The 13770-nt window shown below is 28.3% G+C and overlaps 2 protein-coding genes across 3 annotated transcripts; one reads left to right on the top strand and one right to left on the bottom strand.

Annotated features, from left to right (window-relative positions):
• Positions 1 to 833: 833 nt before the first annotated feature.
• On the top strand, positions 834 to 7171 carry LOC123271811 (polycomb protein Scm). 2 transcript variants are annotated; one of them, XM_044738243.1, is made up of 7 exons: positions 834 to 990; positions 1087 to 1188; positions 1260 to 1359; positions 1493 to 1777; positions 3247 to 4968; positions 5041 to 5195; positions 6369 to 7171. In XM_044738243.1, the coding sequence occupies exons 3-7, from the start codon at positions 1332 to 1334 to the stop codon at positions 6501 to 6503; spliced, it is 2325 nt and encodes a 774-aa protein (XP_044594178.1). In that variant the 5' UTR covers positions 834 to 990; positions 1087 to 1188; positions 1260 to 1331; the 3' UTR covers positions 6504 to 7171. The 2 variants fall into 2 exon arrangements, with proteins under 2 accessions (XP_044594178.1, XP_044594177.1); XM_044738242.1 differs by having other exon boundaries at positions 1087 to 1359.
• A 3724-nt stretch (positions 7172 to 10895) lies between these two features.
• LOC123272051 (sorting nexin-12) lies at positions 10896 to 13530 on the bottom strand. Its single transcript, XM_044738668.1, has 4 exons — positions 13197 to 13530; positions 12738 to 12833; positions 12509 to 12633; positions 10896 to 11365 (listed from the first exon to the last, which is right to left on the bottom strand). The coding sequence occupies exons 1-4, from the start codon at positions 13359 to 13361 to the stop codon at positions 11260 to 11262; spliced, it is 492 nt and encodes a 163-aa protein (XP_044594603.1). The 5' UTR covers positions 13362 to 13530; the 3' UTR covers positions 10896 to 11259.
• Positions 13531 to 13770: the final 240 nt, after the last annotated feature.

Raw genomic sequence — 13770 nt, 5'->3', positions numbered from 1 at the left:
AATTAATTTTAAAAAATTGCATTTTTAATTTTTTAAAATTTCTGCATGTCAATTTTTTTTATGATGGTAAAGTTAGCAGCCATTAGAAAATTTTTTAATTTTTTTTAACGAACAAATTTGTTCTAAAAAATAATTAAAAAAAAATTGCGTTTTTCATTTTTTTTAATTTCTACGTGCCTATCTATCTGCTACTTTAATTTTCATTAAAAATTTTTAATTTTTTTTTATTTATTAAATTACAACTAAAAAGATATTTTTAAAAAATTGCACATAGTTTTTCAAGTTTTATTACATGTGAATTTTTTTTTTTAATTGTTTAATTGAAATTTTTTCAATAAAAAATTTCTAAAAATTTTGAAATGTCGGCTAACTTCATTTTCATAAATTTAATCATACTGAAGTTAGCTATCAGCTGTCAATTTAAAAAACTTTTTTAACAAATCAATTACAATAAAAAAAAGCTTATAAAAATTTTCACTTGTAATTTTAATTAATTTTCACACGTGGAAGTTTATAATTAATTTTTTTTAATAATAATTTAATTGTAAAAAAATATTTAATATCTGACAACTTCAGTGTCATGTAAATTTATACCAATGAACAATAGACTGCCGCATTCTCAACGACGCAAATATATATACATATATATATATATAAAGCTGTCTTCTTTTTTTCACTCCACAATTGTTGCCTGTTGCAACAACATATTAATTAATTACTCCAAAAAATAAAATTATTTAATGGCTAAAAAAAATAAATTGATTATTAAAAAAATGTATTTTTTATTTATAATAATACCACAGAGTATTACAATTGTTAATCAATGATGTATGATGAAAAAAAAAAGCAGGAAACAGCGAATAGCATCATCTCCCGCCGTTGGGATCGGAGCGAGACCGACGCTAGAGCCAACATGGCGGCGCAACAAATAATCTCTTGTCTGCCAGTGTGAATGCCGTTAAAAAAGATTTTATTATCGCATTTTAAAATGTAATTTAGATTTATTTACTTTTTTATTTATTATTAAGTGTCAAATTTATTATTTAAGGTATTTAAATAATTTTATTATTATTATTTTTTTTACAGATACTGTGAATTAGTGAACGTGACGAGTTTGAATTTTTCCCATCGCAGATTCGGCTAATATATATGTGTCATATATAAATATATACCTACATATGTGTATATGTATGTTGAAAAACACGTTAATGTATTTTAAATATTAATGTTAAATGCAAACATGCTTTTTATTTTTACAGACTCTATTAAAATAAATATGTTATGCTTTGCATCGTTCAACAGTGTTGATTGTTTTTATTAACTGACGGATAATGTCGTCGATACAGAGTAAAATGCGAGGTAAAATATATTAGATAATGAGTTAACCTATATTGTACTTCTTTTTAATATTTATTTTTTTATTACAATTTTATTAAGTAATAAAATATTTTTTTGTTTTTTGGAGTTGAAAATTGTTTTATTTTTGTTTTAGGTCGCCCGCCGAAATCCAAGAACTCGTGCACTTGGTGCAACGAGACTAAGCAGCCTCTGAAGTACGTCCTGCCTACCCAACACGGAAAGAAAGAATTTTGCTCCGAGTCGTGTTTATCTGCCTTTAGAAAGGCTTATGTCAGAGGAGCTTGTGTGGGGTGTGATAATGTCATAAGAGGTTCCCCGATAAAATTGGAGCAAAAAGATGGTCCAACCAAAGATTTCTGTTCTCCGTTTTGTCTTAATAAACACAAAACGAAGGAAATTCAAGCTGAAGCCAAGAAAAGTATTTATTTTTTTTAATTATGAGACTAACTAATAAAATATTGGAAAAAAAAATTGACGTAGAAATTTTTAAAAATTATAAATGCTATTTTTTAGAAAAGATTTATTTGTTAAATAAAATTATCATGTGATTGTTAACTTTAATATAGTTTATCAACAATTAATTATTAATAGGCAGTCAATTTTTTTTTCTTATAATTAAGAAACTTAAAAATAAATTTTTAAGTGTCCGGGCTATAAAAATTAAGTTAGCCGACGTATGAAAATTTTTAGAATTTTTTTTTTATTGAAAACATTATTATAAAAAAATAGAAAAAAAAATTTAATTTGTAAAAAAACTTGAAAAATTGTAAGTGCAATTTTTTAAAAATGTTCTTTTTTTATAATTTAATTATTGAAAAAAAAAAAATCAAAAAAAAAAATTTTTCTGTAAAAAACTTAAAAAACTGTAAGTGCAATTTTTAAAAAATATTCTTTTGTTCTAATTTAATTATTGAGAAACATCAAAAAATTAAAAACGTTGGCTAACTTTAGCATTATGCCCAGAATCTCCGCTCCAATGTCAAAAAACACATTTTACAATTATTAATAATAAATTATTTTTGTTTAATTTTCGAGCTAGAATTTATAATTAAAAATTAATTATTTACAATTTATAGTTTAAATAATACAGTACCGCTCAAAAGTATTTTTTTTAATTTATTTATTTATTTAAAAAACGCCAATCGGCAATATACATCCATGATATTACAATAATAAAGAAAATGTATAATTTGTAGTTTCGAGAGAAACAAAAGAAAAAAGTAGTTTCACATTATTAAAGATTTGCAAAAATATTATAGTTTATACGGCGAAATTTATCAGGATTCTAAGAAGGAGAGATAATTAATTTATTTAACTAAATTAGTTAGTCTTTGACAGCATTATGCGTTAGTTTTTTTCAACAATGTCAAAATACTTTGGAGCCACCATTTTTCTAATATTTTAAAAATTAAACTTTCTTTTGTTACGAACAAGGACCACTTTGACACTACTCTGTACGGCTTCCCAATTTCAAAACACAATAACTAACATTTAAAAATTTTTCTTATTAAAAAAAAGTTTGCCTGCCAAATTGATAAAAAATTTGATTTATGAATAGAAAATACTTGAATATAAATATTTTTAAGAAAAAATACTTGACATTGAGGTCTAAAAGTTATAAAAAATGCAGCAATATTAAAAAAAATTAGGTATAAAAATTTTGCAGTTACTGTGTTTTAAAATTGGGCAGCCGTACAGCCGTGTAGATTATTCAAAAGCTGTTAAAAAAATAAATAAATGATTATTGAGTTTCATATTTATTTTTAATTAAACCATTAAATATATTTGTCAAAATACTTTTGAGCGCTACTGTGTCTTCTAGATGTATAACGCCAATTTTCATTCATTTCAACAAACAAATAAATAAATAAATAAATAAAATTTCAGCCACGAATGAGCAGCCATCACCAGCAGCATCTCCAGCTCCCTCAGGACTACCTAGCAGTAGTGGAACAATACCTCAATCCTTCACCACAAATGGAGCAAATAGTTCACCAACCAACAACAACAACAACAACAACACCAACACCAACACCAACAGTCCTCCTATAAACAATACCAGTACCAATAGTAATACCAATAACAATAACATCAACACCAATAGGAGCACTCCAGCAACTCCAACAATAACCACCTCAACAACGAACAACCAATCAAACATATCCCACGCGCCTTCAACGTCCACCGGCCCGTTCCAATACGAAACTTACCAGACCTTCGACTGGGACCTCTACCTAAAGGAAACCAACAGCTCAGCAGCGCCAGCTGACTGCTTCAAGCAACATGTAACTCCGTCAATTAACGACTTCAAAATAGGAATGAAGCTAGAAGCATTGGACCCTAGGAACCTAACATCAACTTGCATAGCAACCGTAGTAGGTGTCCTGGGTCCTAGATTGCGACTGCGTCTAGACGGTTCCGACAACAAGAACGACTTCTGGCGGCTGGTGGACAGCAACGAGATCCACCCGATAGGTCACTGCGAGAAATCAGGAGGAATGCTCCAGCCGCCGCTGGGCTTCCGGATGAACGCGTCCAGCTGGCCGATGTTTCTTTTGAAGACTTTGAACGGAGCCGAGATGGCTCCGGCGAAGGTGTTCAAGCGCGAGCCCAAGACTCCCAAAACGAACATGTTCGAAGTCGGGCACAAGCTGGAGGCGATTGACAAGAAAAATCCCCAGCTTATTTGCACTGCGACAGTGGGAGCAGTTAAAGACGACATGATCCACATAACCTTCGACGGCTGGCGCGGCGCCTTTGATTACTGGTGCAAGTACGACTCCAGGGACATCTTCCCGGTAGGCTGGTGCTTCAAGAGCGGTCACCCGCTCCAGCCGCCGCGCCAGAAAGCCACTGGGCAGAACAGATTCAAGTCCAGGACGAGCAATGTGCTTCCAGTGATGGCTGTGTCTGGAAGCGGAGCTAATGGAGAACCTGCAGTTGCTTTGGTGAGTCCAGCTGGCTCCAGTGCTCCTCCTCAGCCTGCTACTGAGCCAGACACTAGCACTACTAGTGTCAACAACAAACCTCATATTCTGGAAAATGTTACTCTGTTTGTCAATTCCAACTGCTCCTGCGGACCTTATTTAGATTCCAAGAAAATCAAGACCTTGCCGGCGAAGTTTGGGAGTGATAGTGTCTTAAACGTCGCCCGAGACGTCTTCCAGAGCTTCTTGATAGCTGCGCTGAACCCCAGACAAATGTTGAGCTTACTTAAACGCGGAGAGGGAGACTGCGTCAACTTGGTGGTAGAATCCAAGGCCATGTCTGTAAGACTCCCGGTTTTTATTGATGAACAGGACTTCTACTCATTCATCAGGCGCCAGCTGGAAGACTTGTGCGCTTGTGAGCATTTGCTGTTCAAGAGACAGGAGCTCTGTGAAAAATGCCCACTTCAGCAGACTATGATCAAGAGAGAGGAAAATAGTAATCCTGCTCCGGAAAAGAGAAGGTGGTCCGTTGATAAGCCGCAAGCTGCTCCTCAGCAACAGGCACAACCTCAACCGGCTCAGCAGAAAATTCAAGTTACTTCGAACGCTACGGGTACTACTAGTATCGACTCTACTCAGCCTACACCTCCTCCAGCTAAACATCCCAGGATATCAACAGGTATTTTGTTGTTTGATATTTGCTGTTTTTTTTTTTTTTTTGGGGGATTTTTATTATTTTTTTTTGGTACAGAGTTGGAGGCTGCGTCTTCGACGACCAGGTGTGAGAGTTCTACGACACGTATTTCGTCTACGGAACCTGCTGAATGGACTATTGAGGATGTTATTCATTATATTGGAGTTGTTGATCCTGTTCTGGGTCAACATGCTGATCTTTTTCGTAAACATGTAAGTTTATTTATTTATTTAGTTTAATTTTATAAATTTTCATTTTTTAGAATTATTAAATAATGACTTTTGTTAAATTGCACTGTACTTTCTTAACTATTGAGATTTTTAAAGATATAAGCTCATCCCGATGTAACACTCATCAAGAGCTTTCATTTGAGTACCCACATGCATTTTTGATATATTTTTCATATATACATATATATAAATATATAAAATATATGAAAAATTGATGTGGGTACTCAAATGAAAGCTCTTGATGAGTGTAACATCGGGATGAGCTTATATCTTTAAAAATGTCAATAGTTGAGAAGATACAAGGACATTTCTTAATTATTGACATTTTTAAAGATATAAGCTCATCTCGATGTTACACTCATCGAGAGCTTTCATTTGAGTACCCACATGCATTTTTGATACATTTTTCATATATACATATATATATATATATAAATCAAATATATGAAAAATTGATGTGGGTACTCAAATGAAAGGTCTCGATGATCGTAACATCGGGATGAGCTTATTTCTTTAAAAATGTCAATATTTCACAAGATACAATGTCATTTCTTAATTATTGACATTTTTAAAGATATAAGCTCATCTCGATGTTACACTCATCGAGAGCTTTCATTTAAGTACCCACATAGCAATTTTTATATATTTCATATATATGGTATTTGTGAAATATATAAATATATAAAATATATCGACGGTCTAATTAGCAATTTGTCTAACTCCTTATTTTTTAGAGGGTGATTTTTTAACATTTTGATGTAGCAATGTCCAATTATAAATTATTTGAATGATTCAAACCAAAATATTATATCTCTATTAGATATTAATGATATTAAATGGTTTTTTAAAGTGATAATAAATTTTGAACTAATTGTTTTTTTCGTATAAATAGAAAATTCTCTAAAATGGAGTTAGACAATTTGCTAATTAGAACGTCGATATGAAACATTAATGTGGGTACTCAAATGAAAGGTCTCGATGAGTGTAACATCAGGATGAGCTTATACCTTTAAAAATGTCAATAGTTGACAAGATACAAGGTAATTTCTTAATTATGTGTCTAGAGATAGAGAATTTTCGAATGCAGAATTTTTCTTATTCTCTTAATAATATAGATTTATTTTAAAACAAAAATATTTATCATTTTTTTAACAGGAAATTGACGGCAAAGCATTGCTGCTTCTGAACTCAGACATGATGATGAAGTACATGGGTTTAAAATTGGGACCTGCATTGAAAATATGTAATTTAGTTAATCGTATCAAAGGTCGAAGGCATGTGATGCTTTGACTTTCTCAAACGTCAGTATAAAAAAAAATAAAAATCACCTTTAAATATTTTATAATAACAAAAAAGCTTGCACAAATCCATTGGTGTACAATATATATTTTTTGAATTAAAACCGTCAGTTAAATTGACCAAGTGTACAAACAAAAAAAAAAAAAAACTACAATGAAATCATTCAAGGAAAAATTAAAATCAAATTCATAGTGGTTATAAATATTAATCCTCAGCACTTCCTTTTAATAATTAATGTCTTTAAATCACGTACATTTTAAAGTAGCGTAATTAAATATTTAATTATGGAAGTTTATTATTTAATAATTAAACTATTTGATGTGTTAAAGGTATTGAGCTTGATAAATTACTAATCAATTTTAAAAAAAAAAAAAAAATCTTTTTTCGACTTCTGTTGCAAATCTTCATTATCATATCTTAAAAAATTATTAATTTTTAATTTGCAATACCACTAGCCGATTTATATTATGTATTTGTAATATATACATTTATATATATTAGTTTCTAATCAAAACATTTAATACCTGTAAATAATTAGAATTAATTATTGAGGAAAAAAAATCAATAAATTTAACAATTTAATCATAAATAGATATTGTGATAGCTTCACTCAGAGATTTGGTAATATATCTTTTAATTTTTTTTTTTTTTTTAATAATTTTAAAATAAAAAAAAAAACCCTGCAAAGAAATTTTGAATTTCTTTAGTTTTTTTTTTTTTTTAATTTCATTCTTTTGTATATAAATTCTCGCTGTGAAAAATTAAACAATGTACTTTGGTATACTTAGTCATGTCTCTAGAACATGAATCATTACTATTGATTGTAATAATTAAATCAAGTCGAAAATAAAATATAATTATTGTCAAGGAATTAAACATAATTGTTATAAGTGATGATTTTGATGGGAAAAATTATAGGGAAAAAATCTTTTGCTGTTATCAATAAATTACTGAAAATAAAAAAAAATAATAAATATTTTTACGGCAAATAAAATTTATTAGCAATGCCGTATATAGAGTATTTTGATTATTAAATTATATAAAACATATGTGTAACACCTAATTGTAATATAGAATTATTAAAAAATTTATTATTTTTTTTTTACTTACACTACTTTTGTTTTAAAATTGTTGTACAATATGATAAATAATACATTAAAAATAAATAATTGAAAGCATGTAGCGATAATAAAAATAACATTATTGAAAATTAATAATTTTATTTATATTTATATTTTTATATATATTGAGACTCTACAAAATGTCCCGATTTTATCAGCCTGGCGAACTGCCACCCGAAATTTTCGTTACCGACACTCGCTAAATTAATGTGTAGCCCGTGACGTCACAGGACGACTCGAGGAGGGGAAGAGCGGTTACGAACCTCAAAATTTGAGCGGTGATCGACACTTCGATCTATCCCCCGGTGTTAACCACCACGCCAGATTTTTCTTAGTCAAATCATATAAATTGCTATTACTACTATTAGCTGACAATATTATTATTTTGCAATAATTGATTATTCACCACGTTTATTATTAATATTCAACTATTTATAACCTTGAGTATAAATATTATATTTTTGCGAGTATTTTGTTAAATTGCGTTACCGAAATACTATAAGTTTTTGTTTAAAGTGTTAATTTGGTGTAATAAAGTTAAGGAAGTTCGAGCGTAACTAATGAGTCAAAATAGTGTTAACATTTTTTTTTAATTTTAGTCTTCCCAATATTCGTCAAAATTTTTTATTTTAATTGAAAATAATTTAAACAATATAATAATTGATGATTTTTAGTTATTTAATAAAGTAAAGTAATAAAATGACTTTGGTATTTATTACTTTCCGGAATAAATAAACAGATTTGGCAATAGCGCGGTTGATTATACCCATAACAGAAATGTGGATGAGTGTGTGAGTTAAACATTTCTCTCTCTGTAACTATATTTCTATCCTTTTGTTTTTTCTCAGCTGTTGACGCGATGTTGTCAAATCTTAATTCGAATAAATGGCTGACGATAAACCAGTTACAAACATAAAATTTGACTTAAAATATTTCAAAAATTATATCGGTAATGTATTATTATTAAATTGTTTTTATACTTTGCAATAATCCAAGTTTCTTGTGTATAGTTTTTTATCCGTTAAAGTTGGGAGGTTAATATTGAAAAAAATAATTAAAGTCTCGACAAAAAGTTTGTCCGCCATAAGAGCCCGTGTATAAGGAGATAAAATATGTGATTTTAAAAATTTAATATCTAAGTAACTAAACGGTGAATCTTTTTTAAATTTTGGGATGAGATAAATGAGGTATTTATTTATAATACTGAAGTTAGCCGTCAGCTGTCAATTTAAAAAATTTTCATACCAAATCAATTACAATAAAAAAATGCTTTTAAAAATTTTCACTTGTAATTTTTACTAAGTTTCACATGTGAAATTTTTAAATTAAATTTTTTTTATAATAATTTAATTGTCATAAAATTCTAAGAATATTTTTTATGTCTGTCAACTTCAGTGTCATATTTATTTATACGTATATTTAATTTCAAAGGTCAAAGTTGGAAATTATTTTTTACATTATATTCGCTCGAACTTCCTTTTAAGTTTTTTTATAATCTTTGTCGCCGATCACCATTATTAAAATTACCAACATCTTTAATACGACTGTCAACAACCAGCCAAAGAGGCCCAGAGGAGGCAGGATAATCGTTCGCCGTTAATAAAATTGTAAGTAAATAAAATAAATTAACTGGCACACGAGGGAATTTCTGTCAGACCTCTAAGGTAAAATTCTAATTAAAATACATAGGAATATAGGCAACATCCCGGGCAGTGGACCCATATAAAATTCAGAAGTTTATGCGATTAGTTCCTTATCCGCGAGGTCTAATGGCTTAAATAATTAAATTTTTAAATTAATTAAAAATTTAGTGTTTCAATGGCGCTCGAACAGGGACGCTGCCCTCATAAATGAATGTCGTCTATTCCCTGCAAAGTCTATAGAAATCATAAATTCATTTTATAAAATTAAAAAATTCATTAAATATTTAATACCTTATAGAAGACTAACAAAATTTATTTAACTAGTGAAATTTTTGTTATAAAAATTACATAAATTCTAAAATTTATAAAATTAATTTCTAAATTGATAAAAATTCCCACGTCTTCATATCAATTCATCTATTGTGCGTATAAATTGTAAAATTGTAAAACCATAATCCTATTACTGTAAAGATTTATATTGATGTCATTTATTTAGTGATAGCTGAGAAGTACTCTCGGTAAAAATTTAGTAAAAGTAATTTTAGTAATAACTTTATCAATATACAAATCTTTACAAATCCATTGTCTAGTATATACGTTTTGTGTGCCGGGTCGCGAGCCATAAACACGTTGCACGCTCGGACTAAAGTCTGTTAGATTTATTTCTTTACAAAATATCTTTTGTCTAGTTAAGTCTAAACTAAACCTCTTATTTAATTTTATATTATTTAAAATAAATATTTAGTAGAAAATATTTTATTACCAAAGCTAAATACCGCCGTTAAAATAATTTATTTTATTTAACTTTGTAGTTTGAATTTCGAAAATAATATAATCATTATTTGTCATTAGTTGTTCAACTTATTGTCGAACGCTAAATTTAAGGATTCAATTAATAACACCGAGTATTGAATACTTACTAAACAAATCTGGGATTATAGAATTTATTTTGAATATATATATATATCTTTATATATATTTATTTATATAATTTATAAATTATGCTTGCAATAATTTCAAAAGGTGCTAAACAGATCTCAGTAATAGTATTAATTAATAATAAATGTACAAATTATTTTATTTTAATCCACCATAAAATGTAATTAAGTTAATTATACTCGGCAAGAACAAGATCACACTGAATATCATCCCAGATTATAATGAGTATAATCCAGATATCACGTAGTATAATCTGGATTTTTCTAGCTACTATCTGAAATTTTTTTTCGCCACAGATATCACTGAATATAATCTGGGATAATATCCAGTGTCATCTTGTTCTTTCCGTGTTACGTACTTTATTATCATTACTTGCATTACATTCATACTTTTTTTTTTTCAAACTTCAAATTAATTGCTTGATAATAAATTTTATTATTTTTTTTAAACTTATTTTATTAAAAAATAAAATTCTACTGAGCATTTTTTTGAAGTTTGTGAAAATTCTAAGTGACAAATCCTGCGTTGTTAAAATAATTTATAGATTTTTAGTGTAAAATGTCGAGATTTTTATTCCTAAAAATTAAGTTTTTAATATTGCTAAAATTTTTTAGAGTACAGAAACTAAATTTAAAAATAATATTTATCATGGCTCCATTCATTATCTCAACAATACGTCATTATTTTAGACTGTTTATTTTTAATTTAACAATTAATAGCAATTTTATGACTCTTATTCAATAGATAAATTACGAACACCTCTCAGAAAAATAAAAGTAGCACCTGAAGATGATTGATGGTCTACTATTTATATTGAAATAATTTATTATAAGATTTATGTATAGTAAAATTAAAAATAATAAAAATTACGTAATTTTAATTATTAATTAATGAAAACATATGTAAAAGTAGTATAAGAAAAATACTTAGATAACAATAATGATAGTAGTATTATATATATATATATATATATACTGTTGTGTTGTGTTCTTAATTTAAAAATCATTAATTATTAATTTGATGAAAGGCATTTTTATAAAATATCTACGTATTTCGTATTTTTCCTGGGACATAGTTTTTATCTAAAACTGGCTCTTGGAGAAACATGTGTAAACTTCTTTCATTTTGTGCCAAAGGATGTCCTGCGATCCTGAAAATTAATAAGATAATTTTAGTACTTATTCCATTTAATTTAATCGATAATAATTAGAGACTAATGCCAAAAATTATTTTAGTCTATTTATAAATAGATTTATAATTATGAGTAAAGCTCTTGAGTTTCCGTCTTTTAATATCTAAAATTATTATCTTTATTATTAAAAGAATAAGCAAAATTTTGTGGCCAGTGAATTTATCTGTTAAATAGGTTTTTATGGTTAAATTAGGTATCGTTGGAAAAGTCTTGGAGTTGTGCCATTTTAAGGTTTCATATCATTTTCACCAATAGTCAATTTATGATGATAAGTATTTAGGCTGCATTCGAAATTGCTCTATCTCTAGATACATAATTAAGAAATGACCTTGTATTTCGTGAACTATTGACATTTTTGAAGATATAAGCTCATCCTGATGTTACACTGATCGAGACCTTTCATTTGAGTACCTATATGTATTTTTGATATATTTTTCATATATACATATATATAATATTCATCCCACCCACATCAATTTTTCATATATTTTATATATTAATATACTTCACAAATACTATATATATATATAATATATAAAAATTGCCATGTGGGTACTTAAATGAAAGGTCTCGATGAGTGTAACATCGGGAGGAGCTTATATATTCATAAATATCATAAATTGACAAAATACAATATAATTTCTTAATTATTGACATTTTTAAAGATATGCGCTCATTCTGATCAGTCACATAGTGATTGCAAAGTTGCTGGTTCTTAATAAATTTGATAATAATAACAACATTAAACTTTTTGCATTGATTATTATTATTATTATTATTATTATTATTTATAAAATACTATCTATAGTTACAATTTTGGCTTCCTATCAAATCAATCTATTAAAAAATTAATACACTTATAAAGAATGAATTTATGATTTAAATTTCTTCTTCAAAATTAAAAAAAAATTCCCAAAATCAAATTATGCCTTACATTATAAAAAAACTTACTTTTTTATCATAACTATAATCATAAGATAAAAGTTATTAAAATAAAACTAACACTAATTACTAAAAAAGTGTTGAAATTATCCATTTTAAAATTTAATATCTTTTTAAGAACCCTAAAAATAATTTTAAAAAATAATAACAAAATCTTACTTGTTGACAAATAGTTCTAACCCCTTTCTACGGTCTTCAATAAACTCATCCTCAAAAATACCATCGTCTCCACGGAAAGGCATCTGACGTTTCCACGCCTTGCCGGGTAATGAAGGCACTACGATCTTAAATAAAAAACCAAAACCATTATATAAATAAACAGACTCAATTAAAGGCGTATCAGTATTTTAAAAAATAGTAGCAATAAAAAACTATTAAGTTAAATTACCTTGCTGTCTCTTTCTAGTTCATTTCTTAACCACTCGAAATCGCTGTATCTCCTTCTCACACTCGAGTCTTTAACTTTGAAAACTGGCAAGTTGGTCTGAAAAAAAAAAATATATATTAAAGCCATACAAATGTATGTTAAGTTTATTAACTATCTATTTATATGAATGGAAGACAATAAAGATGCCAATGACGTGTGATAAATAATTTAAAACATAAAGCTCGGCTTTTAATTTTATGAATCACTTCCAGTAATGAGAAATGTCATAAACAATAGGTGAAGGTTGAATTATTGTATTACAATCATTAAATAATAATAATAATAGTAATTATTATTATTATTATTATTATTAAGCACTCTAAATTTATTTTATACCGGATGATTGTTGAATAAAAATCAACATTAAGCTAATGGGGGTGGAGGAAGCAGCTCTGATTAGTGATAATAATTACTACTTACCCTCATGCGAACTTCGTAATCAGTATATCTTTTTTTGCCGACACCATGGGTGATCGGATTGATCACGTCGATCTCCAAAAAATTAGCTGGTGCTGCGTATGCATCGTCTAGAGTCTGTTTTTTGACGTTTAATCGTTTAGTTGCGTCCACTGTGGTATCTGCCATTGTGTTTTTGTAAATGTCCGCGTGATCCACCTACTAAATGATTAATGATAAAAATTTTAATGATAACAAGAGTCACTCACTCTCCACGAAATCACACCTATACTAGTAAAGTAAAGTTAGAAAAAATTTTATGTTTGTGTGTGTGCCTGTCAGTCTGTCGTTTGATAATCAGATGCGCACATACTTATTACCACTAAAACTTCACTTAGGCGCCACCTGTTGAATTTTTTAGTCACCTCCTGGCAAGTATTTTGAATGGGAGTGTGCCAAATTCCCACTCATAAAAATTATATTGGCAGCATTGGTTACTAAACTGGTTATTTCTATTTTTAAGGTATAGTTTAGTAACCAATGCTGCCAACATAATTTTTATGAGTGGGAATATGCATTGTGATGTAGCAGCACATGC

The sequence above is a fragment of the Cotesia glomerata genome, linkage group LG9 (assembly GCF_020080835.1).
Source record: "Cotesia glomerata isolate CgM1 linkage group LG9, MPM_Cglom_v2.3, whole genome shotgun sequence".
Classification (NCBI taxonomy): domain Eukaryota; kingdom Metazoa; phylum Arthropoda; class Insecta; order Hymenoptera; family Braconidae; genus Cotesia; species Cotesia glomerata.
The sequence above is the reverse complement of the archived record's forward strand: the minus strand, read 5'-3'. Positions and strand labels throughout refer to the sequence as shown.